Source organism: Alligator mississippiensis, chromosome 4 (assembly GCF_030867095.1).
Source record: "Alligator mississippiensis isolate rAllMis1 chromosome 4, rAllMis1, whole genome shotgun sequence".
In the NCBI taxonomy this organism is placed as follows: domain Eukaryota; kingdom Metazoa; phylum Chordata; order Crocodylia; family Alligatoridae; genus Alligator; species Alligator mississippiensis.
The window spans coordinates 116,987,908-117,015,898 of NC_081827.1; the positions used below are offsets into that span (position 1 = coordinate 116,987,908).

The 27,991-nt window shown below is 44.8% G+C and overlaps 2 protein-coding genes across 3 annotated transcripts in view; one reads left to right on the plus strand and one right to left on the minus strand.

Annotated features, from left to right (window-relative positions):
- The window catches only part of ADIPOR2 (adiponectin receptor 2), a 73,359-nt gene extending 68,308 nt beyond the window's left edge, over positions 1-5,051 (plus strand). For both annotated transcript variants that reach the window (XM_006258287.4, XM_014609169.3), the window contains exons 7-8: positions 1,098-1,291; positions 2,321-5,051. In XM_006258287.4, the coding sequence (XP_006258349.1) occupies positions 1,098-1,291; positions 2,321-2,452 (326 nt within the window). In that variant the 3' untranslated portion in view covers positions 2,453-5,051. The remainder of the gene's footprint in view (positions 1-1,097; positions 1,292-2,320) is intronic.
- A 9,584-nt stretch (positions 5,052-14,635) lies between these two features.
- The window catches only part of CACNA2D4 (calcium voltage-gated channel auxiliary subunit alpha2delta 4), a 179,740-nt gene continuing 166,384 nt past the window's right edge, over positions 14,636-27,991 (minus strand). The window contains exons 34-38 of the mRNA XM_059726514.1: positions 26,902-26,922; positions 22,192-22,309; positions 17,791-17,903; positions 16,798-16,880; positions 14,636-16,028 (exon numbers count right to left, since the gene is read on the minus strand). Of these exons, the coding sequence (XP_059582497.1) occupies positions 15,933-16,028; positions 16,798-16,880; positions 17,791-17,903; positions 22,192-22,309; positions 26,902-26,922 (431 nt within the window). The 3' untranslated portion in view covers positions 14,636-15,932. The remainder of the gene's footprint in view (positions 16,029-16,797; positions 16,881-17,790; positions 17,904-22,191; positions 22,310-26,901; positions 26,923-27,991) is intronic.

The following is a 27,991-nucleotide window of genomic DNA, read 5'->3' on the forward strand; positions in this document are numbered from 1 at the left end:
CTGAACTTGGTATATTTTCATAAGACGTGTTGGCTTTGAGTTTGGCCCTCTGGGTACTATGTTAAGGGCATCTGAAGGGGTGGGGGGAGGGGCAGCGAGCAGGATGGCAGAGGTACCAAAGTATTTGCAGCTTTCTCTAATAATTTTTTTATCCTTTTCTGCAAAATAGATCTTGGGGAAAGGTCATTCTGACTTTGTATATGCTTCTAGTCCTGCTTGCTTTGCAGACATTGTAGGTAATCCTGAGTGCAGTTGAGCAATTGTCCTGAGAGATTTTGTATGTTGTTTGCATGTGCCCTTGGTCCTTCTGACTGGGGTGAAGCAGAATGCTGATGATTAACGCTGCTTCAGTACTCTGAAGTGGTGAGTTGAGGGAGACCTGCAGACTTTGAGGTCAGCTAGATTTCTTACCAGTCCATGTTTCCTATCTGTTAGATGTATAAAACTGGTGTGTGCTCCTAGGTACTGTTTTTTATGTCTGGGAAAGCTGAGTTATCAAACACAGTAAGGAATTCAACCTTCGAAACAAACCATACGGCAGATATAACTTCCCATTTTATTATCCACATCTCAGAGTTCTAGAAAACAGTATTATTTCAAACAGCCAAGGTCTGCTCTCAAGTTACAGAGAGAGATCAGCCTCAGCTGCTGCTGCTTCGCTCATTCCTGGGATTGCCTGCATGGTGTATTGTACTGGTCACTTCCATTTTCTTGTCACTCTCCACCATGGTCTTTCAGTAGCAGAAGAGCCTTTTATGGGATTTAGGCGCCATCTACAGCCCAGGAGCTTTAATCTGCTTGAAAAGAATTCTTAACCCTCAAGTTGACATACGCATTGCCTGGATGTAGAGACACTAAAGTGAAGTGAGACGCAACCTGTTTTATATAGTGAGTGGAGCTGCTGATCATTTAACTGCTGTATAAAGGACCTTTGCATATTCATGAACAGTTTGACAACATAAGCTTGCTGCCTTGCGTGGGACATTCTGCTTCAACTGCTCCATCTTGTACCTCTATTGGGGATATTGATTTTGCTGTTCATTGCTGTTCATTGCCATGACCAAACCTGACTCTCCCCCATTTTCCTTGCTTCGTAGGAGTATTTCTGGGTCTGGGTCTTAGTGGCGTCATCCCCACCCTGCACTTTGTCATCTCGGAGGGGCTACTGAAGGCGGCCACAATGGGGCAGATCGGCTGGCTGGCACTAATGGCGTGCCTGTACATTACTGGTGCTGCGCTGTATGCTGCTCGCATTCCAGAGAGATTCTTCCCTGGCAAGTGTGATATCTGGGTGAGTCTGGATTCAGAAACTGGCACGTCAGCTTGTTATACTGAGGGCTGGAGTACTTGTTATGCTTTTTTTTTTTTCTCCAGCTTCAGCCACTAAAACTGGTGCAAAAGCTGCTCTTTGAGACTTCTTTATCTGGTCAAGATGAGTGTGCTAGACTATTGGAAAGCCAACAATGTATTGTTAGTTGAATTCCTTCTTTTGAAGGTATGCTCTGGTACTGTATCATTCCACTGAGGTTCTGACAGGTGCCTGTCACTTCCCCAAGTTTTCCGGGGAGACTGTAAATTGATATTTCGCACAGAAGCTATCTAAGCCTATTGCCTGTATTGGCACTTCAGACTGGGAAATGCACCCTGTTGTTTCACTTCCTCATGCTTTCTACTCTGCTGTACTCAAATCATGTTCTCCATCACTTGCTCATATCCTAGATTTGAAGTTACCAAACTTCAGACTTTAATATTAAAAAAGACCCCAACACACTTGTTTACTCAACTTCTGCCCAGCTTCCTCTGCGGTAGAGAACAACCAGAACCGTTCTTTTCTGAAAATCAACTGGTGAGATTATGCCCAGGACCAGAAGAGTTCCAGTACCTATCCACTTGTGTAAGGTTGGCCATGTCACTAGCCCCAGCAGGCATTGTATCAATCCGGGTCTAAGAAACATTTAAGGCCTTTGTCCTGGGAACTGGAAACGACTTGGTGTGATACTAAAGATGGATGCGACAGAATGGTTTATAGTACATTGGAACATGATTAACTCACAGTAAGCAATTCTAGTACTTGTACTTAAGGAGATACTTCCCGTGGTCTCAGCATGCTTGGCTGACAAAGGAGACAGTTGTCTCTTTCTCTAATTAATGAGATGATAGGGATGGGCTTTGAGACTTTGCATTGCATAGCCCAGCAAGTTGATAAGATCCTGTTGCTGCATGGCATTGTGCTTCAGCCTAACATGTGGCTGTGTAGAAAAAGGGGTGGCATTGGAACTCCAAATATTTCTATCTGAATGGTGATGTTTTGTTTCCACAGTTCCACTCCCATCAGCTGTTTCACATCTTTGTAGTGGCTGGAGCCTTTGTGCATTTCCATGGTGTGTCGAACCTTCAAGAGTTCCGCTTCACAGTTGGAGGAGGCTGCACAGAGGAGGAACAGATGCAGTAAAACCAGCCTTCCGTCCAGGGTCAAAACCAAAATGGGACCACAAGTGTGGTTGAAGCTAACTAGCTAGTGAAGTGAATACCTAAGAATCTGAGCTTTGCCTACTTGGGCACGGAAGCTTTGTGGGGATTCTGACTAACAAAGAAATGTATACCTCAAACAATGGAGTGTGAATCATTTTGAACACCAGGAAATTCTTAAACCCTAACTTTATTCTTGGGATCTACAGATCAAGCTACAGAGGACCCTTTCCGAATCGGCTTCTGTTCAATGCCATATTTATTTGTAGAAGATGGGTGGGACAGCTTAGCATTTTTCTTTTTAAAATCTAGAATAAGAAGATTTATAGCCTCTTCAAGGGGTGGGGGGGTTGATTTTAGATTATGCTCTTTTGGGAGAAAAAAATTGTAAATAAGATTTCTAACTTTGTGTTTAAATAAAAAAAAAAAATTTATATAAATGTTTTAAACAAATGGGGTTGGGGAGAAAAGGGTTTTGTAGAGAATGCAACTTGCAAGTACCACACACTGTTTCAATTTTGTACAAAACAAGTGCAAGAGAGGACCAGGTAAAATCCTCAGGAGTGAGACATGTGGGTCCTGCTGACTCTGGCCAGTCTATGCCAGCTTCAAGGAAATCTGGGATTCTGCCTGTAATTTGGAGCAGGCTCAGTAATATTTTATACCAGGGGTGCAGCAGGCTCAGTAATGTGCACAAAGGTTGGAAAAGATCAGATGCCTACGTTTTAATCGAGCTCTCGTTGAAGTCAGTGTTAGTAAGTTTAGCTACTCAAGGAACTGGAATACATCTGAGCCCTGTCCAGCTATATGGGACAGTTGTCTTCTGTGCTATTTGGCTTCTGTGGGTTTTTTGGATTATGGACTTGAAACCTAATTTGCAGGGGTTCTTGCCACGTGAAGCAAAATGCTATGGGATAAGTGTGTGATATAGTAAACAAATTGACTCCATGGGTGCCTGTCTGTGTGGAAAGGTTTCTGTTGGCTAGTTTTCTGGTGACCATTCATGGATCTGCTCTGGTGGGATTTTTTTTTTTGTCTGAATATGTAGGAGTTACGCTTGTCAAAGAGTTATCAGCTGTCTGGTTAGTAGACTGTGGGAGCAAAGGTACGGGGTGAAGGATGGGCTGCTGCAGGTAAAGGAGCAACACCTTCACATGTGCAGAGCTCCCTGTGCTTGTGGGATCTTGTGGGCTTTTTAAATCTGCAAGAAGCCCTGCTCACTGCCCGCTTTCCAGGTCCAGTCACAGTAACAGTCACAGTTCTGGAACTGTTGGCTTTTTTAACTCGAAGAAAAATGAAATGACTTTGGAGCAGACGCATACCAGTCCCTCTGTTAGGGTGGTGTAGCTTGACCTCTGGCCCTCAGTCAGAAGCCAGGGCAGATTGTTGGAGAATCTTCTTAAGTCTTAGGATGAAACAGTTCTTGTAGTTTAAGGGTCAGGTGTTTCCTGTAATGAATGTCAAATTGCTGAAAATTCAAACCAATTACCTCATACTTAAATGGCTTAACTGGCTCCTAAAATGTTGTTGTGGTTCACAAAGCAATAGGAATAGAACACTGTTCAAAAAAATGTTTTAAGGGTGAAAGTTCAAATTGGCAAGTAAAAACCTTGGATTGCAGAGATTTGACTAACAAGCACTTCTGGGATCCTAGGATATCAATGGATGTTTTAAGGGGTTATTTTTTCTTAATGGGGTTGATTAGAAGTGGGATGCCTTGATTACTTGCACCGTTCCTTAACATTTCCTACAAAAAGGAAGTCAAAATTAAAGACTGGCCATAAAAGAGGTGCTGCATTGGAGCTTGTAGGAAGGGCACGTTCTCAATAGGATCACCATACTGGCCAACAATAAGATAGGAGGAAACATTTTTGTCATGCACTAGTGTCATGCTGAACTGAAATAGAGCAGTATTAACTTAATACCTTTCCTGAAAGAGGGCTAATCAGCATCGGAGCCTATAAGAGAGATTCATGGGGCTACCTAGCAGCACGTGTGCTCTGCCACTTGAGACAGCAGTGGTACATATCAGAATCAGATTTGTTCTGTAAAGCACTTTGGGGTACCTCTGTATCAATACCAGCAGAAGTGGCAGGTTCCATCCTGGCTCATCCCATGCTCGCTCCCTGAAGGGACATTGTGACCTGGTCCTACACAGCACAGAACTATTACAAAAACACAATAGTCCACCTGCTATTCTTAACCCAGTCAGTCCCTCTCTCTGTCTAAAAGGTTTGTGTGTTCCAATAAAGAACAGCCTAGCTGTGCACTTTTTTTCTGTAGTGCTTGCTGAGAACTCTTCCCAGGTTGGCGCCTGAATGCCTTACTCTCAGCAGTCAGAGGCTTGCTTGCTCTGTGTGCAGGTTATTGCCATAGAATAGTTAGGACTTACAGCTTCTTTCCTTCCCCATTAAATAGTGGCCTTGTTCAGTATTTTCTTTTTAAAATTGCTTACTATTGGAAGCAATGAAGCACATTCTGGGGTTTTTGATGGTTGGGGTTTGTGGTGATGGTTCCATGTGAGATGGGATCTCATTACTTGCTGTATTCTTAACTTCTGCTAATAAAAGAACCAAATGGAATATTGACTAGGTTTGGCTCTTTATTCCTGCGCTGTACCGAATTGGAAGAGTAGTCGATTTTTCTTTCTTCCCCTCACTTAATGGCCAAGTAGCCAAGAAGCCAAATCAAAGCCTGGAGACATTTCATTAGTGCTTGGAACTAGGCTGGGAGGTAAATGGTGAACACCATAAAAGTAGGTAAATGCTGGTGAGAGGTCTAACAGATGTTGCTAAAGAGCATCCCTTCAATCTGTGTGCAATTTAAATAAAGTAAGTACAAGTCCAATGTGACCCATTAGATTTCAGTATTGTTTTATTTCTTTAAGCCCTGCTGTGAACAAGAACACCAAACTATTCTGAACTGCAGCTGCCATGCGTCTCTGGGATGAGACTTCGCAAGTGGAGGCTAGACTAAAGTATAGGCTTTGCATTTGTCAGTTGTTCCATCTCCATGCCTACTATGTGAACAAAGCAGGACTCTAGTATTTTTAGAGGGGGGCTGAAACCTCCCATTTAGGGCAGCATTCATTTAGTTTTGACTTCTTTTTGCCAAACTAGTAATTTGAAAATTTATCAGTTGGAGCATGCAGCATTTTCAGAGAATGAGAGTTTGGGAAAAGGCGTTGGCTTTTCAGTGTATACAAAATAAAATTATTTTCTTTTTGGAAATGTCTGAAGTCCCAATACTTTAGCATTAAGGATTTTGGGCAAATTCTCACAGAGATGAAGAATTCAGAGTGTTTTTGCCCCCCGATTCTTTTCCTGTAGCTTCTAATATACTGCATACAGCATCCCCTTGGAGCCATATCATTCTTCAGCCCAGGGCTACAGCATCTCAGAAGGGTATTTCCTTTAATTGATGCTGTGGGCTGGGCACCAGAAATAAGTGGGAAGCCTTTGTCACCCATGCACGCAATGACCCTCTTTCCTTGCCCCTTTCTCTCCCAGCCCTTCCTTGATGGCATCCAGGCAGTATGGGCAAGAAAGCATCCGCTTTGCCCAGCTCTTGTCTCCTTCACATTCAAAGGTGTGGATAAGGAGTAGACAGGGATAAAATATCCAACTGGTCAGGGGTGGGGTAGAAGGAAAGGCATGTTAACTGACTGGGCAGAACGGCTTGTACTGGGAAGCCCAGGGGAAGGGCATGGTTGGGGGTGGGTGGGCAAGGAGAGTTGAGGAGCAAAAGCTAGGCACTGGACTCTAGTTGGCTGTGGGGGGTGGAGAGGGGGCAGCACTTGTCAGATGAGTTTAGCATATTCAAAGATTTAAGAATACTGGGCAGGAAGACTAACTAGAAACCAGCTTGAGTTGGGGGGGCGGGACACAGAAGGGATACAAATCTGACCTGATTTGGTTAATTGTACACTTAAGTGAGATCCTGTGGACTGAATTAAAGTCCTCTGGGAGAAGTAATAAGCATATGTATATGTAAATTTGGCCAAATATAAGGTTGTACAAGTAGCCTTAATTCTGGCATTTCTTGAATATAGATTGCAACCTCTTAGTAGGAGGTTTTCCCTCCTCCCTGCCCCATGTGTAATGTTATTGTGTGGTGAAATCTTGTTTTGACCTTCTTGGATATTGTATGCCCCAAGTCCTGAATTAGTCTCAGACTTTAAGTAGGCTTTGCCAGACAAAAAACCTCTCAACTCTGTCTCTAAAACTGGATTGGTCCAGCCAAATAATTCAGTCAATCATGAATCTGTTTGTATTCCTAGGGGAATGGATGCCTCTCCCTGGTGTCTCAATCTTGCTTAAAATGGCTTGGTTGCTTGTTATAGAGCAAATGACCTTTGGTATCAAGTGGTTAGTCAAATCAGGTTTATATTTCCTTAGCCACAAGTTTTTGACTATTATTAGATTAGGATTGAGTTCAATGGTAAGCAGTACTTCAGATGAAATATCAGGTTTGCACCAGTTTTAATTAACCAGATGCGAGTTTGTCTAGATGAGAACTTGATGCTATAGATTTGGCTTCTACTGAATCTTATGGTTGTCACCTTCAACTAGCTGCTTCTGTTACCTTCAAACCCCTTTCTGGGTACTTAAGATTTTATTGGTCTAGGTAGGCCAGAACATTTGCCACATCAGATGATAGTTATTGCTGGGTTAGGTGTTTTATGAATTATCAAGGTGCAGCCCTTGTTTTTCTTTTTATTTTTTTTTGCAAATGTGTCTTGCAAATCTGTCTCTAGCTTTAGGATGGTAAGTCAAATTATCTGTCTGGTATGGATTTAAAAAAAAAAGTGTGGAGCCCTGCTAGAAGTCAGAACTCTAAATCATAATGTCCTAGGGTTCCAGAATTGATTCTGCTCTCAAACATGCTCAGCATTTTTAGTGATGGTGAGTAAAGCTATAAAGGCCAGTCCTTCAGCATGCCAACTCAGACACTTTGTTACATTCCAGAAGAGTCTGTGTGTTTGCATTGGTTTCCCTTGCTTTATGCGAGTTCTGTATGTGCAAATTCACTCTTACGCAATGACCCTTTTTATACCAAAAATTCATTATATGCGAGGTAAATTCACTCTTATGCGATTGGTGTGGTGGAGGCCCGCAGTCATCTGCTTTGTCCAGCGCATTGTGGAAGTGACATGCACCAAAATGTAATCTCCTGTGTGGATCTGTGCTCTTTGCTCATCTGCGACGCATGTTTCTGTAGTTGCCATCCCCATTATGATAGTGCCCTGTGCTTGTGTGTACTGTCTGCTGTTGGTGAGTACCAAAATTGTCTTGTAAAAGTGGTAGATATGAGTCTGGGGATCAGTACAGTCAATGTCTTGTAATGTACCCCTATTTGTTACATTGTAAAGTGGGTTCCCTTTATGCAAATTTGAGTTATGCGCTGTTTTCCAGCAACACATGTACAGCATAAAGCAAGGGAAACCTCCTCTCCCTTGTCCTGCTCCTCCAAAAGAAACAGGTTCTCCTGTGCTCCCATTTACAACTTACAGCCAGAGTAATTGCAAAGAGATGCAATGTGGCTCATAACATAGATGAGAACTTCACACAGTTATGAAACAGGATTTTGGTTAAGGGCAGGACCATACTTTAAGGGCAGGACTGAAGGATTTTTGTTAATGTAACTAAGTCAATTCAAACTGGTGCAGCCTCCTGATTTATACATATGTAAGCCAGTTTAGGTAAGCTAAATCTGTGTAAGTGTGTCTATATTGTCTTTGCCCCAGTGCAGTTACATGGATTCCAAGTTAATTTAGTCATCAGGTCATGCTTTCTAATAGGCCAGGCCTGACTCATAGCACGCAAGGGATAGGCAGAAGTACACTTGTTTGGCATGCAGTACAAAGGTGAATAACAAAGCTGGTTGAGTCAGATGCTTCCCTGTGCTCTCTCCTAAGTGACCTTCAAACCAGTGACATCATTTTTGTAGGCATTGCAAAATAAACTTACGTAATCTTGAGGTTTTGTAAAAGCTTCAGGGCTGGAACTGTTTCTTGGTCCCATGCTCCTTTGTTGGCACAGTGATATGCAAGTTAACATGTACAAATAGACAGTGAAGATCCTGACAACTCCATGGATCTATTACCAGTGTCAAATGGTGGTACTATACATGAATGGAGGGCTTCCTCTCTTGTCCCTGCTCTTTAAATCAGCCCTGCTGCTGGATCTGCAATATCAGCAGAACTAAGCAATGCACTTCAACATCTTCCTTTGAGTAGGAGGGTAGGATAGTGCATCCCTGATTTGTAATTTCTGGGCCAGATCATGGCAGACATATCCATGGTGAGATCCATTGGTTCATCATGGTCTTTGCTTTGTTGCCAACGCAGGTAGACCAGGGCAGCTCTCAGGGCTTCTCTGTTTTCCACTGCCACTTCAAGTTCTTTGTCTTTGTTGAAGCCCTAACGAATTGGAGCCTCGCCATTACTGTGTTCTAGCCAACATAGCAGGATATGTGGCAAGTCCCTTTTTCAGGCGGTGTCTTGCTGGGGGAGCTCTGGGGTGGGGGTGGGGGGGGGATGCATTTAACAAACTTAAACATTTTGTATAAAATGATCTATCCATTCACACAAACTTCTCTTTGCCACTTAATTTTTTTAATCTTAGCAACTCCCTCCCTATAACCGTCCAGCGCGCCATATGATCAGCTCAGTTAGAGAAGCTATAAAAAAAACAAAAAACCCAAAACAAACAAACAAAAAAAAAACACACACACTCCACGCACTGTGCTAAGGCCAAGAGGATTTCAGATAGCTATTCCAGGTAAAGATGGGAAACTGCAGAGAAGAAGAAAAGAAGCTGTTTGTGTAGAAAACTAAACTCCTTGGATTCAGGAGGAATTGTGGGGTTTGGGTTTCTTCTCCTGTTTTGAAAAGAGAAGCAATTAAAACCTTCTATATAAAAAAAACCAAAACAAAAAAAACCAAAAAAAAATTGTTTTTTTGGCGAAGAGGAGGCTTGGTTGGTCCCAAGTGATGGGATTTTTGTTGTCACTTAAAATGGCATGCTAATTTTCCAATGCTAATACAATTTGTGTAGGACTCTACGAACAAGCCAGGCCTCCTACCTCCCTCCACAACAAAATTTGAGATCCCTAGTGCACATGCGCGCACACATTTGAACACACTTTTGCTGCTTCTCCGAGCAAAGAGAAGATGGTTACAGCTCTGATTTACTGGGTCACATCCGAGTGGCAGCCTAGTGCTTTCAGCTGGAAATGAGCAATGGCTGCTTTTACAACTACTTAGTTGCTAGTTTGCTGCTTCGTTCTCAGGTCTCTGCTTTCTAAGCTGACCTAATTTTTCGCTTGGTCTGCCAGTGCCCTGGGCTGAGGAAGTTGGGCGCTAGAGCAGCTGCTTTTCCTGGGCATTCTTCCTTGGCTCCATGGCTGGGAGAGAGTGACATCCTTGCCAACAAGCAAGCAAACAACCAGAGCATGGAAACAGCAAATTGCACTCTATCAGAACGAGAGAGCCTTAGGTACATCGCAACTTTTGGTGGCACCGCTACCTAGTTAACAGCAAATCTTTCACCCTTCCAAGATGTAAGAATACCAGGACAGTTGCAGCCAAATCTCCATCAGGCATTGGGGGGAATCGGCCTTTAGCCACAAACAAGTGTACGGAGTAACAATAGAGGGAGCAGAAGGGCCTGCTTTGTAGGGAATTAGCTCAAGTTGGTGGCGTCAGTGGAAAGAAAGAGCCAGGGTTCTTTTTGTGATCTTATTTGGACTCATTTCTCCTCTCAAAAAAAAAAAAAAAAAAAAGTGAATGCTGCTTAAACAAATCTGACACGCGGCAGTCTCTAGGATCCTTTTCTGGCTCGGCTCCAGCGTTTGCTGTCTCTCTCCAGCCTGTCTGGCTCTTTGTGGTGGCTGCCAGCAGGGCTCTGGGAAGCACAGACCCTGCTGGGAGTGGTTTTGAGCGAGTGTCTGCTGAGTCTGGGGAGTGCCCTTGTGCAGTGCTCTTTAGACTGAACTTGATGCCTGATGCAGGCAAACTTGCTTTCCTCTGCTTGCACATGGTCAACCTGGCTGTCACTGCTTTACCACTGAGTCTATAAATCATGTCCCTTTCCCCAGTTGGCAGCAGGGAGTCCTAGACAAAGGAACATCCAGCATGAGCCAAATGGTGCTGTGGGTTATTAATTGAAGCTCAGGACAGCAGAGCTTTGGTGTGTGGAGGGAATGCTTGTGAAATATTTATAAATGCATCTTATCAAAATGCAGCGTCGCTGTCTAAAAACTCTACGGGAGCTTTCTGCCGTGGAAGCAGATGGCACTGCCTAGAAAGGGGGCAGGAGAGAGACCCTTCCCCCTACACCTCCAGCAAAGGCTGCGTCAGGGGAAACAGATGGAGCTGTCTGGAGGGGCTGGAGGCAGTGGCAGGCAGGAAAGGCAAGGAAGCCTCTACCCTTGCAATTCCCCTCTGCCCCCCATCTCCCCCTCCAACACTCCCACTGGTGTTTTTTGACACTGGAGAGAGCTAGGCCCCTCTACAGCAGCGGTGCTCAACTTATAGCCCCTGCAGTGACTGTGGGGGGGAAGCTTGGGGGGCTATAGCCACCCCTCTCAGCGCCACCCCTGTCCAAGACCCCCACTTCCCCAGAGGCCACCGCTGCCCACCCTGCGCAGCTGAGCCCACCTTGCTTCCAGCCCAGCCTCCAGGGCCCGTGTCCCACCTTAATATAGCACAGGCCCCCAGTTTTTTGTCAAGCCCACCTCAGCCCCCCACTGGGAAGAGGCTGGAGCCACCCCTGAGTGACTGAATCTGGCCTGCAGCACAGGATCAATGGCAAGTTGTTCAGCCCAGTACATCTGCTTGCCTGCCCTGCCCTGAGCTGTGCTGTTGATTCCCCTCTGCAACACTCTCTCCTTTTCTCTCTCTTGCCCCCTCTCTCTGACATTGGCAGCCACCTCCCTCTCCCCACTACACTACTGGAGGGGAGTCGTGGCCCATGGCGTAGCCCTGGCCTGCTCTAAAAGGCTGAGCTCCTCAGCTCTAGAACTTCTCTTCCTGGCTTGCTTGCTTGCTTGTTTGCCTGCATGCCTTCTTGCTCACTGCAAGGCCTACAGAGAAAAGCAGGCTTTGGAAAGGGGAAGTTTGGTTCAGATGGTGCAAGAAAGTGCAGACGATAGGGACTGATGGATAGAGAGTATCACAGAGCAGACAACACTCACATTGGACTTCAGCTTCATTACTGCTTACATTGCAGCAGCATCCAGGGAGCTCTGTGGTAGGTGCTGTACATCTAACCTGTTAGGCCTTGTCTACACACTGCTTCGTTTACACAGCCAATGCAAACTTCAGCGTGGAAACTCCTATTTAAGCTTGGTTTAATCAGTATATTGATTTAAACCAAAATATGTGTTGTGTTCGCCCAACATTTTGCGTTAGTTTGACATTTTTGTGTCAGATTAGATCGCAGGAAAAACTTGGTAAGAGTTAGAACAGCAAGGTAGCGCAATGGCCTGCCCCTGCGGAGCTGTAGCATCTTCTTCACTGGCAGTTTTCAAGAGGAGGCCAGATCAGTGTGGGGCAGGGGTAGTTTAGGAGTAGCATTCCTGCATTCACGTGGAGAGCTGGACCAGATAACTATTAAGGCCCCTTCTAACTCTATGAGACTACGTCATTTTGAAATAACACCTGAAGTTATAGTGAAATTCTCTGGAAAAACAGGCCCTCAATGTGTTTTTAAGTGACCCAAGGGTGGGATTAATTTGTGAGCAAATGCTTATTTTTGGAATAAGAATTGTTTGCAGTAAAGGTTGGTCCAGTTTTTGACCAACTCCAAGGCTGCTCTTTGTAGAAACAGTCACTGCTATAACTAAGCTGGTTTTAATTTGCACTTTTACTACTATGATTCAAGTCTGTGTGGGGGTGGGGGATATTTGCGTTTGATTAAAAATGTCCATAATTAAATTAGTTTAAGTCTTGGGTTTTTTCAGTCAGCTCCAATGGAATGGAAATGGGACTCATTCTTTCTGATAAGTGAGGTTCTCGCTAGGAGCTGTACCCCATGGATACCAGTGCCTCCAGGACATGGAAGGGAAAGAGCACAAAGCACAGGTGAAGTACCTGTCAGGTGACAGACTGAGTCAGTCTGTCAGCACTCAGTATGTGGCTTTCAAAACATCTAAAGGTTTGGGAGAAGGGACTGCTTTATTTCTGGTGTTGTGCTTCATGTTCTTTTAATAGTTCCCTTCCTCTTCATTTATGCATGTCTCAACCATACCAGAAGGACATGTAACATTACAGGAAAATTCCTTTGATATCAAGAGTTAAGAATTTGAAAAAACAAAACAAGGGGTGACTTTTCTGTTGATGCCACAAAAATCCCCAAAAGAATCCATTTCAATTTTGCATTAAATCTTCTCAGTTGTTAGGAGGATATTCATGTAGTGCATGTACAATCAACACAGTTTTAAAAAGTTGTCCTCTCCCCAGAGAATTTAGTAAAGTGATATGTGAAATCACTTTAGTGTTTTTCCTACAGCAAGAAGAATAGGGTAAGTGTGAAAACTCTGATGGTTTTTGGTTACATTTTGTACTGCAGGTCCAAAGCTCTTTTGTGCTATGTACCATGCTACAATAAGGAAGTGTTCCTATTCTATGGACTATAACCTGATTTGCTCACATGCCACACTTGCCTTTTCCCCCAAAATTACCCCTAAAATTGGGTTATGTCTTTAGTGGGAATCTGATTTTTTTTTTTTCTGGCCTAGAACAAAAGCATGCAGATACTGGAGGAGGGCTGCTGCTGCTTCTCCTTTTCTTTGCGCCTCCCCTCTATGCAGCTGCTGGAGCAGAGTCCAACAGATGCAGATCCATGGCTGGGGTGTACAGTGGTGCAGTTGCACACAGCTTTGATTGCTGGTCTACCCAAAGCTTAAAATCAGCAGCAGCGGTGGCATTTCTAGTCAGGCAGTGCTGATGGAGGCAACTAATTTTAGGGCTCATAAGCTACCTGATTCCTGCTAATTGCTCTCTGCTCCACAGGTGTTAACAACGTGCTTTATTTTAATAGTCTGTGTCCTACTGATCAAGCTGTCCTTTTTCAGGGATTTTGGTGTCTGTTGTCTACTCCTATTCTTTCTCTCTCTCTCTCTCCCTCCCTCTTCTATTTCATAGCCCTGCAAAATGTTTTTTGTTCTTTTCAAAATCCTACATCTGTCCATGGAGTCAAATCTTCAGCAGTAGTTTACAGTTTCAGCCAAGAGCTCCTTGCACAGCTGCTGTGAAAGGATTAAAACTCTGGCTTTTGCCAAAACAGGAAAGGGGGAGAGAGTGAGTATAAGATTAGGTTCTCTCTCCCTGCTGTGTTGCCATAACTCTGGACAGTTTTTTTTTTTTTTTCTTCATTCTGCCTTTGCCAAAACAATATGCATTGCTGTGTAGGATGAGCTATATCATACAGGGCAGCGTGGAAGAAAGTACAGAGGTGTCTATGATAAGAGTGAACAATGGAGAGCAGGACAATCCATGAAGCAGGGAAAGGCAGAGATGTGAAGGACCTTGGATATGAAGGTAAAGTGCTTGAGCCTGGTGGGGTGAAAAGGAGGGCCAGTTTGAGGATCTGAAAAAGGCATTGACATGGCCAGGGGGGTGGACAAGCAAAATCTTCTGTCTGGCCCGGAAGTGGGTGTTGCAGGCATGGCTGCAGTACAGGAGGTTGCTGTACTTAAGATGAGAACCCATTTGAGCACCATGCCTGTCTGAAGAGGATGGCTGACGTTGAGTATCAGGGGCTTTCCCCAGCTGGTCTCCTGTGATGTGATCCTCAGGGAGGAGAGTGCACATTGATGCTGAGAGCTCTCCCTGAGACAGGATTCACTAGGAGCATCCTCAGCCTTGTTGTGCACTGAGCACACTTTGACCCTCCCCTATTTTGAGGGTAACTCGAAACTCCTTATAGCAGCCCTTAGTGCCAGTGCAGCCTGTGGATGCTCCATTCTTACCCACTGCAGGCTCAACTGAGTCCTATGAGTCTGTAATATTAACAGAAGCAGCCACCACCTACTCCATTTTAGGTGAATTGGGTAATGCCCTAGCTCAGCCAACCCTTGTGCTCTGGGCTCTGCCAGGGGGTAATCACCAGTGGATAGAGAGGTTGTGATCGATATTGAATATAACACAGAGCAGCTTAAAGATTATGCAAAATACACTGTATATTTGTGTTTTGAGATGGTGTCCAGTAATTCATGCAAAAAAAAAAAAAAAAGCTTTCTTATCTCTCCCACCCCAAGGTTATGTGTAACATTCTCTTAGAAAGCAGGAAAGACATGCCTGCAGCCAAGAACAGCCAGAGCCATGCAGGGGGGTGCCACTCTCTCCAGCATAGCTGGACACAACAGCAGTAGCACAGCACTGAGCTTGCAGAACAGCACTCTTCTGCAGGGAAAGCAAAAAGGCAGCATACAACCCACTTTTTAGTGAGTGCCATATACGAAGCAGCCGCCTTCTCAATAGTAATTCTACAGGGCAGAAGGGGGATTTTCTTTTTGCATACACAATCCTTTGGGTCTATTAGAGCAGCTTTCAGATTCTAATAATTTGGAAACGGGCCCATTCTGGAGACCTGAGCTCTGGAGCAATGCATTTAAATAGAACTACTCAAGCAGTGCCATTTCCTATGACTGGATCTCATCCTACTTTAGTGCAATATTGGCTATGAGTTATGTGTCACACGTGGTAAATCTGGTCTCTTAATTTCCCCATCCTGGGGGATTTCATGTTGTACAGATCTCTGAGAGGTATTTTGTTCTTCTACTCAAGCTGCCTCCCCACTTCCTTCTACTCGAGCTGCCCTGCTTTCTTTACCAGCTATGCCTAGTAACCCAGGTTGTTGAAAACCCCTGACTCTAGTGAGCAATGTGTTCAGGAAATATCATTTCATATTTTACTTGCTCCTAAAGGGCAGTGTGCACCCACTGCAGGGAACGGCTCAAAAAGGCAGGTCACAAAGAGATCACTTCCTTGCGATAGAATTGGTGAAATCCCCAGGGCATGTGTGTTGGCAAGGGCAGCTAGTGAGGTGCCAGACTTGGTGGAGCCAAAACCTCCCACATTCCTGGGGTTGCTGCTTCCCCTTATGAGCTCTTCTTGTTTTTTCAGTAATGTTCCCTAGGGCTGAAAGCTCCAGGTCCAAGGCTTATTGCACAGCCTTTTGGTGTGGAGCACTGGTGTTCAAGGCTCAAGCTGGAAGCTCTTGAGGAAGACAAAGATTCCAGTGTAAACGCATACAAGAACATTGAGCCTTTTTGTGAGAGTTCAAGGCCGCTCTGTGGTGGATCTCTCATGCCTTGTCCTCACAAGCTGACAGGGAGTTGTAGGCTGGTGTTGGGAAGTGCTGGCCTAGTGATCCCTTCCCTTCCCTTCCCACTGCTCCAGCTCTCTCCCTTGAAGAATGTCCTGCATTTTCTTATGCTTGTGCTAACTGCAAGGATCATGGCAGGAGAAGAGCAGAGGCTGCCAGCAGCAGAAGAAGCAACATCAGCGAGGCTGAGATCTCAGCAGCTCCACCGCAGTCCTGGGCATTCTCCTGAGAACGAATGGGAAGGAGGTAAGACAGGTCAGCAAATCAATTTCTGAGGTCACAAGAGGACAAAAGAAAAAAAAGATTTGACAGTGATTTGGGAAATAATGATGGGGCCAAGGAGGAGGCCACCAGAAATAAGGGTCACCCTCATTGCAGTGAGAGAGAATGCAAGACTGTTGTCCAATGTCTCACAGAGCAGAGGCAGGGACCGGCAAACAGAACAAGTCTGATGCCTTCAGGCTGGAGGCAGCTCCTCCCAGACCTCAGCAGATGTTCAAGCTACTTGTGAGGTAGAGGGCTGGCAAACCACATGTCTTGTAAATTCTGTCATTAGGCACTCAAGCCTACATGTCAGCAGCAGGAATCTCTTCCCCAGCCTCTGAGTGTATTAGGATCCCCAGGGGACATCGTACTCCCTGGGCTAAAGCCTGCACTGATGTGCACCCTTGGCAGGCCCATTAGGGGCCCTTGGTGGGTAGCTGGACCCACACATCAGCTCATCTGTGCAAGGGGCTGCACTCCATGCCTTGACGTGCAGGAGCTGAAGTGTGAGCCTCTTAGTTTGCATTGCATCCACCTTAATAAATCCATGGCTGGAAACCAGGCCTCTCCCACTTCGATGCAGGGTATCTTTCCCAGCAAGTGTCAGCTGTTTACTAGTAGTCAGTATGCTCTCCATAGAACTGCAGGTGAGCAACACAACTACAAATGCTTAGGTGCTTTGACTATCTAGAAGGGATCTGCACTGTGAAAACACACACGTGCACTGTACCTCATAGTGAAATGCGTGGCAAGTGTCTGGGCGCCGTCTCAGTTTCTGGGTGCGCATCCTGTCACACTTCACCGAAGCATTGTGTGTGCTGCTGTTAAGGTCCATAGCAAAGGGAAGAAGAGACAAGGCTACAGGATCTCTAACATGGCCAGAGCAGCTGAGAACAAGACCCAGGAATTCAGTCTGGGAGGAAGGATAATGGCAGAGGGAGGCATGCTTACAAAGGGCTGACCTCACAGGGGCTAAACTGAAGAAATGGAAGCAAAGGGCTGTGATGGTATGCCTGAGGCTGGAGAGAGAGTAGCAAAGGCTAAGGAGAAGGTTACAACGCTCAACCGAATTGCTTTGTTTCATGAGCAGGCAGGAATGGGCTAAAGAAATACAAGCTGCCTACCTGCATGTACAGCCTCAGGTGAACCAGGCCCACCATTCTGATTTTTGCACTTTCTGTAGTAGACAGAGGAAGGACACTTCAGTGCTTAAGGATCTGGCCAGGGAGCAAGGAGGTGCTTTCTGTTCCTGTCTCTCCACCACAGGTTCCCTCTATGAGCTTAGGCACATTTTTGTGTCTTGGCTTCCCCAGCTGTAAAGTATAGATAATGTGATTTTTCCCACCTCTCAGGGGTGGTGCCTGTTAGTGTTTGTAAGCCCCTCTAAGGTCCTCCAGTGGGAAACGCTGTATGAAAACCAAACGTGATAGATCTTACTCTGGAAGTGCCCTAATCGGGTTCCCACAGGCTCTTCAATGACTATGAGTGTTTGTAGTTTCTGACCCTGGAATGCCTTACAGCGACATTTCCTAATCACTTGAGTTTGCAAAATGCTGCATTGGCAACCTGCCAGAATGGGTGCTAACCCATGGAGGCCAGTTTCCAAAGGGGATCAGACTGGGGGGAAGGGTAAGCAATAGATTCTTTAGAAGGGTGACAACAGGAAGGAAGGGATTGCATCCTCCTCCAACAAGGTACAGCTCAGCCTTGAGCCCAAGGATATATTTGACTTCTTTTGCTTCCAGTAGAACAGGCGGGAAGATGCTGCAGTCACAGACCGCATCCGTAATCAGGAGCAGGAGGTTACTGTTGGCAATCTGCTGCGCCACAAACATCCTGCAGTGGCGAGAGAGAGAGAGCGAGCAAGAGAAAGAGCGCGCACATCTCCACCTACCCCAAAGCCAGCAGTTAGAACAGAAGCTGTGAAAAAGCTGTGGAGACGTAGGGTGGAAAGGGCCAGGAACAGTGAGCAGAATGCTAGGGAGGGGGGAAGGGGGAGAGCTGAATGGATAAAATCAGTCAGGGGCCCTTGTGTCCTCTGACTGACTCCAAAGTGGCTTACGTTTAAACTCCGAAGTCAGCAAGCTATGCAGGTCCGTATACCACAGGTGACTGATAAGGGCAGGCATTGGGGGGGGGGGGGGCATGTACCACCCCCCCCCCCCCCCCCGACTCAGGACGGGGCAGCTTTTTGCTGCGTGGACTGGTGGCGTGTTGTTGGTGGGGAGACATTAAGCTGCGGTACAGGAGTGGATATGGGCTTTTGGCCTGTCCCTGGGCCCACCCACAAATTGTGCCCCCCCAGACTCAGGAGGCACCGGTCACCCCAGCTGTATACACATGCACATGTGCGTGCAAACTCATGACTGCTCACTTGGCAGTTTAAAAAGCAAGGCTTTACTCTGCAATGGCAATGGTTCCCATTTTAGAGCTGTTCCAGAGGCAGTCCAGGTACGAATGTGTGCATGTATGTGTGAGTGGTTGTGCACAAACAAGTATGTCTGTGGGCAGATGCCACAGTGAATGCGCACCACGCTGATGTACTTGAGGTGTGGGTACTAGAGCCATGTGATTGTGTTACAGTGTATCTGTACATGTTCAAAGAGGTGCAGGCATGCCTGTATTACTGCATGCATTTGCATGTGCATGGACATGTTAGTGAGTCTGGGATCCGATACATTTATACACCGGTAAGTATGCATCTGTCCTGGCACAGCTATGCATGGGTACATTCAGGAGTATGTGTCTGCTAGTCTCTTTAGCATGCACACACATTTGAGTGGTGCTCTGTGTATACAAGCATGTTTGCAGGGGGAGGACATGTAAGTTCATGGTGTGTGCAGGAATGTGCAACAATATTACTGTTGCGATGGATAGGTGGATGCATGCAGGCAACAGAGCACTGTGAATGAAAGGTGCCAAATTAAGTGTAATATGTGAGACACTACAAGCCATGAATGTGTGCAGGAGCATGAGTTCATGCAGGTGGGATGAAGGTATGCGTGGAAGAGGTGTTCATGTACAGAACCATGTGTGCAGGTGTGGGAGATGACAGCTATGTGTGCACTTGTACTTGCAAGCATGTCAGTGCACGTGGCCAAGAATATCCTGGCTATTTGAATACGTGCCCGTCGGTGTATGGGAGCTTGCAGAGACGTAAATATAAGGATTCCAAGGTTTCATAGAAGGGCCCATCATGAGCACTGAATCTGTCTTCCCACATTACAGGGCCACTGACTTCCCAAATTAATTTTGCTTTGAACTGGAGTATACTAGAAAAACATCCCATCCTGATTTGGAAGTTGCCAGTGTGGGAGAACCCCTAGTGACACCAAGTAAAGCTGCTGGGTGGTTAGCTGCCCTCCCTGTCATGAGCCTCATTTCTAGTCTGAATTTGCCTAGCCTCAGCTTCTGTTGTTGGAAGTTATTGTGAGACCCCCCCTCAGTTCAGCAGCAAATTCTGTCTTTAACAGGGTGACTTTTGAGCTGGATGCTTCTCCACGATCCCAAGATGGTTCTTGGATGACATGCACAAGGCTTGTAGCTGTGCCCGTGATCTGAAATGGCATTTGCTTCCCCTCTGGGAGTCCCTGGGCGACAGACCTGCTGCCTGTTTCCCTGCCATGTCCTTGGGAGGACACACATTCTGACACACCAGGCTGAAGCACAGGTGAACTATGGTAGTCTGCTGCCCTCTGCTGGGCATTGTAAAGCTTCAGTATCTCGTGCATTGGCATGGCAAGGAAGTATTCAGACAAGGACTCGAAATATGAATGGCAGGAAGGAGATGCTGTGCAGCAGTGTGTGAAAGTGGGGGCAAAATAAGTATCTGTCCTTCCAGTTGGCAGCTTCTAGAGTATGTATTGGCTAAGCTGCCCCTTGGACTGTGTATACATGCATGCAAGTATGGAGGAATGAGAGCACACTCTTCTTTTGTGCTCCTGGGCCAGCTGACTGGCCAGTCTTGGGTCTAAAGAGCACACACTGCAAGCTGGATACTACTGCTTCCCCACTGAGTCCAGCAGTGCTGGGGCTGTTGGTGCTGGTTAAGATGGGGAGAGTGTGGAGCAGGGAAAATGACTCCCATGCACAGTTCCTTATGGCAAGCTTGCAGTCTAGCCCTACAGGTTTTATTCCTCAGTCTGCACACTTCAGCCCTTTGAGGAACCGAAAGCCCAGAGTGCCCATCAGACCGTCTAGTCTGACCTCCAGTATATCAGGCTGTTATGCTTCACTTGGTTGCCCCAGTACTAAGCCCAGTTACTTGTGCTTGCATTTCACTAAGGTGAATCTCCCAGGAAGGCATCCAGCTTCAACTGGAAGACCTCAAAACGTGAAGAATTTCTTCTTCCCTTGAGAACATGTTCTAGTGGTAAATCATCATCATTGTTAAAAAATTGTGCTTTGTGTCCAATTTTGAATTTGGTTTTGGCTTTGAATTTGGTGGACCCAATAAAATATCTTTGTGGGCTCGATCTGGCCTGCAGGCCATAGGTTGCTGACCCTGGCCTTAGATAAAAATCACTTCTACTGCTCTTTGCTATTCCCGTCCATGCATCTGAGTTGTTCGCCACATCACTACCTACTTCTCAGAATATAGTCCTTCATTCTACACATGGCCTGAATCCTTGTTCTCTTAGATGTGTAACCTTGTATTTGGCAGTACAGAAGTGAATTGTAATTGAATGAATGGCTCAGTTTATCAGCAAATCTTGATAGCTTTGTATTGCTATCCTGTCCTCACTGATATTTACCCATGTGGCCAATTTCTGTCATTTTTCTCTTTCATCAGCAACAATTTTATATTTGTCTTCAGATCATTGATATCATATTGAAGCATGCTACACATTTTGGTACTGATCCCTGTGGAATACCCCTAGCAGCATCTCCATTTGATAATGTCTGCCTGATGAGAGAGCAGTCATTTAGCCAGCTCTTAATCTCTTTATTGGTGCTGTACAGTGATAGATTCTTCATGTCACGCACCTTACAAATCTGTACTACAGCCCTCTAGTAACCTTCACCAACCCCAACTGTAATCTCCTTTAAGATTTAAATCAGATTTGTTTTGACAAGACTGTACTTACTTAAAGCCATGTTAACTAGCATTCATTGTGTTCTTCTCCATTAATTCTGTTCCCTTATTTTGCCCAGGCCTGATATCGTACTCACTAGCCTGTATATAATATACCTAGAATACCAGTTAAATCCATTTATATTCCACACATGGTTCTGTTTAAGATTAGTTTACACAGGAATTCTTAAAAATGAATTAATGGGAATGTTTAAACATGAGTTTTAATATCTTTCTGCAGTGTGTGGATAACAAATATTTCAGCTTTAGGCTACTGCATGGCAACCAGAAAAGCTATGAACATGCAACTCTCCAGGATAAAGGATAAAAGTCTGTTTAATACCAACCATTCTTTCAGCATTAATGATATATGGGATTATTTATGGAACTAGTGTCATTTTTGTCATAGTTGGAGAATAGCCTTTACTCAGCAATGGAAGGGTTTTTTTCTGCAGGCCTTTTATTTCAATTTTTGATGGAAATTGGAAGCAAAAAAGAATTTCTGTTCTCTACTTTTCTGGTTTAAAATTTCTTTTCTTTCCCTTTTTGCTATGGCAACATGGAAGAGGACAATAGAGAGGGAGGAGAGATGGGGAGGGGAAAGCCAAAAACTGCCAAAAATGTAAACTCTTAAACAGATTTATTTTTTTTTTACTTAAATAAAAAAGAACAAATAAAAATAGTGTTCCTTTCTGAAATCTGTTGAGAAATGAGGAGTGATATTCTTTGTACTTTCCCCTATCCCTAGTTATTAATTGAAGATTTGCTTTTTGGGTTTTATTTTTAAAACCAAGAGATTGAATGTGATATAATTCTTCACCCATTCTACCAGTCTTATCAGTTTGCTTCTGCTGGCACACTCTGGGGGGAGCACATCCAGAGAGATTCTCTAGCAAGAGCTACCTTAGAAATGTTGGCAAATAGATGAGTATCATGGGACTTCTCAGGCAACCTTCATTCCCTTTCAACAAGGCTCATGTACCATCACTGAAGAAGAAATAGGGGTCTGCATGTAAAGTGCTAAATGGAAAGAGGAGGCTTATTCCTTACTTCTGGCAGTCTCCACACTCGATCAGCCCATTGGTCTCCCTGATGGTGGTGTCATACACGAAGGCAGGGTATTCTGTGTCGCATGGCTGCAGTGTGTCCTGCTTCTTATGTTTGTGAGCTGTGACAGCAAAAAGAGAAGCAGAAGGGCAAAGGGTCAATGGGCTGAGAGAGGCAGAGCCAAAGAAACAGATGTAGGAAAAAATTGTAGAAAGGGAAAAGGCAAAAATGTTGGCAGTGCAGTGATACTTGCATCCACTAGGTGGTGCAGAAAACCAGTCTATGGAGGGAAGGGTTTGTGATATTTTATGGTTATACCCCTTGGGTTTTTTTGTTTGCCCACTAGTATTTTATTGAAAGAACTACAGGCGAGTTAGGCTGATACAAGCCTCTGCTTCTCTTTCCCTTTTGTGGATGCAGTTCAAGGAGTATAAAAGTACCTTATATCAGTAAATCTATTCTCATGCAATAATGTTATTCTTACCTGTATACTAATATTGCTGAGTTTGCAATAGGAACTGGACCTGTTTTACCAAAAAATCACACCCAAGCAGAACATGCTGGTACCAAACCTGTGTGCAGACCAGGCCCTAATACTAATGCTTCTAGACCAACCCAGGTGAATTCAAAGGCTATAGTCCAGTCTATTACTAGGAGCCAATAAAATTAATGGGAAGTCACTTGAGTAATAGTGCCAAGCTGTAAAATTCAGATTTAGAGTCAGATTCTGGTCTCACAGGCATGTTTTGATCTGAGATTTTGGTTCAGACCATGCTCTAGATTGGGGCTAGCTGCAAAATTCTGACCTGGAACACAAAGCTGTAAAATGACCATATAGTACATTATCTTGCCTGACTAAAGCCAGCACCAGATGCTTCAGAGGACAGTGCAAACATTTTTGCAAAGTGGCCAAGTATGGAATAAAGTGCCCTGGGTCATTTTTCCTATCTCCAGTTTGTTGGTGGTTGGTAGAAGCAAGAGGGTTCACATCTTTTCTACTTAATGTAACTGCACAGGTTTTCATTATCTATATCAATGATGGTTGCTTTTCTGAATCCTACTGAATTTCAACAATACCTTTGTGACCTGAGCAAAAACAAAACAATCAGCATTGAATACTAGTGAAGGACAGGGCAAAAATCTTTCTGGGATGAGGGAGAGATGCAGGTAGTGTGTGGACTATTGCCTAGAGAAAATTATACATCAAGGAAGCGGGGAGCAGGACAGTCATCAGTCATTGTTTGAGAAACACCTGGCCTGAATCCAAGGTGATGTAAATAGAGTTGGAACTGCTTGTCTTCCTTGTCAGCTCCACCAAGAGAGACAAAAGTGTCTTTCAAGGTTGGACAAAGTCTCTTGCTCCCCTAGGCCAAAAGCCTTGCAGCCTATAGTGGGGCTGTCTTCTGCGGATACGTCTGCTAGATGAGCTATTGCTGCTCTCAGAGACGAGGCAAGATTTAAAACAACCATCCTCGGTTGACGTGTGAGGCTCTGTCCCTAGTATGGCAGCAGCAGCCGGGGCTTTTGTAGCAGTGAATACAGGAAACAATTTTCTAACGAATCCTTGGGTTTAAGAAGGCCCAGACTGCTGTCCTGGAACAGACTAGTGCTCTGCCTAAATAAATTCTCATGGAGGGGCTGATGCAGAATGTGCTTCAGATGAGGGTTAAAAAAATTGCATGAAGTGTAATGGTTACACTTACTAGGGGGAATTCTTTTCCGACTTTAAATGGTAATAAGCTGATACCCTGGACTAGAGTATGCTGGCTCTATGCAGTGAACAGATTTTAATCAGTAAAGTCATCAACTTGGTCTTGAAGATACCTGGAGAGCAGAAATTATTATTAGTCTTATTTGTACTGTTCCAATCCATTGTGCTGGGCCCTGTACGAGCACATAGGGCTTAGGGCAGGGATGGGAAAGATGGCCCCAACCATAAGAAATTTACAAGTCCAAAGAGATGAGCAAGACTATGTGAGATAGTAAGGATTACTATCTCCATTTTACACATGGAGAAGAGACAGAGGGATTCAGTGACTTTCCTAATGGCTCCTAAGATATCTGTAACTATAACTAAGCCAGGAACTGAACCAAGATCTGAATCCCAACCTAGTGCCTTCAGTGTAAGCCAGTGTAGAATGCAATGGGTGATCTACTTTCCCAGGCTGGCTACAGCTGCAGCCTTGGAGTCCTCAGCAGATTGCTCTCAGCTTACCTTGGGACTGTCCCAGTACTGTACATGTCACACATGGGGCAGACTTCTTTAATCCTTGCAAGCGTGAAGCTAAGCTGTCAGTGAAGTTCTCTAGCTCATTCCTCCGGAAAGAGGTGTGCATATGGCTTGATTTCAGGTCCCTGCCTCACTGCATGGTCAGCCTCAGTTTTCTCTAAATGATCCCATGATACTTGTTGCATCAGGATATTAGAGTGAATCTGTAGCCAGCTCTGGGCTGCCTGATTTGCTCCTGTGATGGGACCCACGACCATGCACAACATCATTCTGTAAATGAACTGGCAACCTAAATCCTCCTGCTTCAGGAGCACAGGCCTTTCTCCATTAGCAAGAATCTTTGTTACCTGCTGTATAAGGTCTTTGACACAGAGTTGAACAGTTGTGATGTTGTTGAATACATGGTGCTCTGTTATTGAGGCAAATCCTCACTTTCAGAGGAGGATTAGACCCTTCTAGTGAAGGAAGCCATAGTGCCAGAATGGACAGTAGCAAGGGACTTGCACCACAAGGGTTTCCTTTTCAGAGCAGCTCCAAAATGGATGGCTACATTCTGATGCTGACTAGCTATTGCCAGTGATGATCATATAGGAGGCACAAAGAGCATAGCTGCATAATGATCAGGTAGATCCCAGATTGAGTCTGGAAAAATGATTGGCCTCAAAGCTTGAGGGGCCAGATTACTACCTGTGCCACACCATGATATAGCAGGCATGAGGGAGGGTTAACTGGATGTTGCCCCCTTACCTCCCTGTGCTGGCAGTGGGGAAAGCAGTGTGAGAGGGTCCATTCCCAGGAGTGAGTAGAGAGTGGGCTCTGATTCGGCAGGCTCTTGAGCTGTACCAGTGGGACACAAGCTACTCTAGGTCTAGGGCCTTGCTGCAGGTCTGCATGTGGGAAAGCATGCTGCTTATTGCCCCTGGCTCAGGACTAGTGGCAAAGTGACAGTTTAGCTCTGATAAATGCTTGGAGTCGCACAGCATTACTTTTAGACTCCCTTCTCTGTGCAGAATTGCACTTGAACAGTAGCAAAGCTTTTCAAGACAGACTGTGCAGTTCCTTGTACACAACAACAACATTAATAAGATTAAAGCCAATCTGAGAAAGGTACAGTACAAGTGATTGCATGAATTCTGCTGATCACTAGAGCTGGAAGTACAAATGGTCCTTGATAAAGAGATTAGTCGAGTTCATTTCCTCCAAATTCAGGACCGGATTCTCCATTATGCCACATTTACTGATGCAACTTCACTAAAGGTGGTGAACTTGCAACACTTCTGTGTCACTGTAAAGGAGAAAAGACTTGGGCCCTTAGGCCTGGAAACCCTAAGAGAGTCAGTGGAATGGTGCTAATACTCGCTGAAGATCAGACCTTGCTTGGCTTGGAAAGAGAAAATCTAAATCACATTTGACCAGCTCAGGACAACCTGGTGCACCCAGACAATATCAATTCTGTTGCTCTCAGGCCTAATCTGCACACAGGAGCTACAGCTGTTACCTAAAGCTGTGTTTTTAAATTGAGTTATGGCAGTGCAAACCCCTGTATGGGCATTCCTGATCTAGTTTAAAACTGCTTTATGTTGGATTAGCTTGTGCCAATAAATTTACCAACCGCAGTGTGTATAGAAGACTTAAGAAAACAGTATTAAGTCTTTCACTTATCCCTTTGCCTTGTAGTTGCAGAAGTATTTGGATGTTCATAGCAATACCATCACCTACAATAAATCTGGATTTTCGGAGAATGTTCTGATGGTCGCTATGTTGTTTGCCAGAAGCTCTGAGAGTCTGGCGCTCAGAAATTAATCAACAGTTTAGCTCAGTGAAGTGGCTGTTTATCTCAGTTTGGTTGGAGTATGGTACTAATAACACCAAGGTCACAGGTTCAATCCCTGGTTGGACAAGACGATTTCTTGAGGTCCCTTCCAGCCTTACTTCTGTATGAAATTCTCTAAGAAGGTTAGTCAGAGGAGCTGACAGCAAACTACATGCTTGACATAAAAAAGTAAGTTAATTCTACACTGCTAGGCTGCCCTCTGCCCTTTGAGGGAGACGAGCTTCTCTGTAATAACTGCTCATATCCACATCATTCTCTGTAGTAAATCCACAATGGGTTGCCCCTCACTGACATGAGTGGGCACGCAGGCAGTGACTGCAGAGCAACTGACATGCTGTCAATTCATGCCTACCTGTCTTGCCTAGATGATGGACCATCCCTGGAAAAAATCCATAAGCTCATCTTTGCTGTAATGATCAAGATATAAAATGCCCTTTGGAACTAATCTATTGTGCTGGTGTACATGCATGCCATGCCACTCCCTACTGGACACACTTCCTTTCTCTCACATGCAATTTAGGATTGGCCAGAGATAAAACCAGAAGACTGCTGCTCTTTCCCTGGCTTAAACTTTCTGGCTACGTTCTTTGTGGAGCTTCCCTTGCATTGCCATGACACTTGACTCACTGATAATGATGATTTTACTTACAGTGATGGAAGACAGCTTTGGCTGTACAAGTCGCATGGCACGTCACATAATGAAGATGGATTCACATGACAGGTTCACCAGATGGCAGCACAGTGAAGGTGTGAAGTCACAGAGGGAGGTCATGGATGGAGGGAGGGGACGATTAAAGAACATGAGCAGAGAAGGAACATGAAAATGAATAGTGGAGGAATTGGAATGATCCTCCTTCAAGACAGCAATGGTTAAAACAATACATCCATTTAAAATGACCCACAGCCCTATACAGGAACACAAGCTGCTCCCATGCCGTCCCCCCCTCCAATATAGTCACTACTAAGAATGTTTTCTTCTGCACGCTTGTTAATGGATTTTTTAATTGAATAGGGATTTGTTAATCTAATAGCCCTCCCCCTTCCCCCCTCTAATTTCTATGAACCTTTGCATTCCTGAAAGAAAGAGGCTGCTCTTCACATAGGCCATCACATTTATCTTCATACTGTTCTGGACAAAGCTCACTCCTGTGCAGAGGACATGTACAAGTCTCATTGCTACATGATGCCACAGTTTATTCCCTATGATGAAAGTTATAAGTGGTATTTAAATGGTTTCTGGTTCTTGTTTTGACTGTCTGAACAGAGGGAAATGTCATTGCTTAGAAAGAGAGAGGTAGTATCTGATGAAGTAGGTTGTTGCCTATGAAAACTTACGCTTCTCTGAACCACTTAAGTTTCTGAGGTGCTATCCTATTCTGCCTTCTTACAACAAGGTTGCTTCAAAACACCAGGAAAATCCAAAACTACTGAAGGCCACTCCCAAAGTTGAAAGGGATTTTGCCATTGTCTCCAATAGAAGCGGTATTTAGCTCGCCGTGACTTAGGAACTTGAGGACTTAGGAAGAGCTCTATGAATGAGGTTGTATTGTAATAACTATCTCCTATCCTGAGGCATTGTACTCAGGAGTTGTGCAACATTGTGTTTTATTGTATTGATGCACAGGTACCTGTAGATAACCGAATAGGAAATGAGAAGGCTTATGTAGGGTTTTTTAACTTTGCTGTAAATCTAATTGAGTCATATGTTGGCTGCAGAGTTCAATACGATGGTTCAGAAA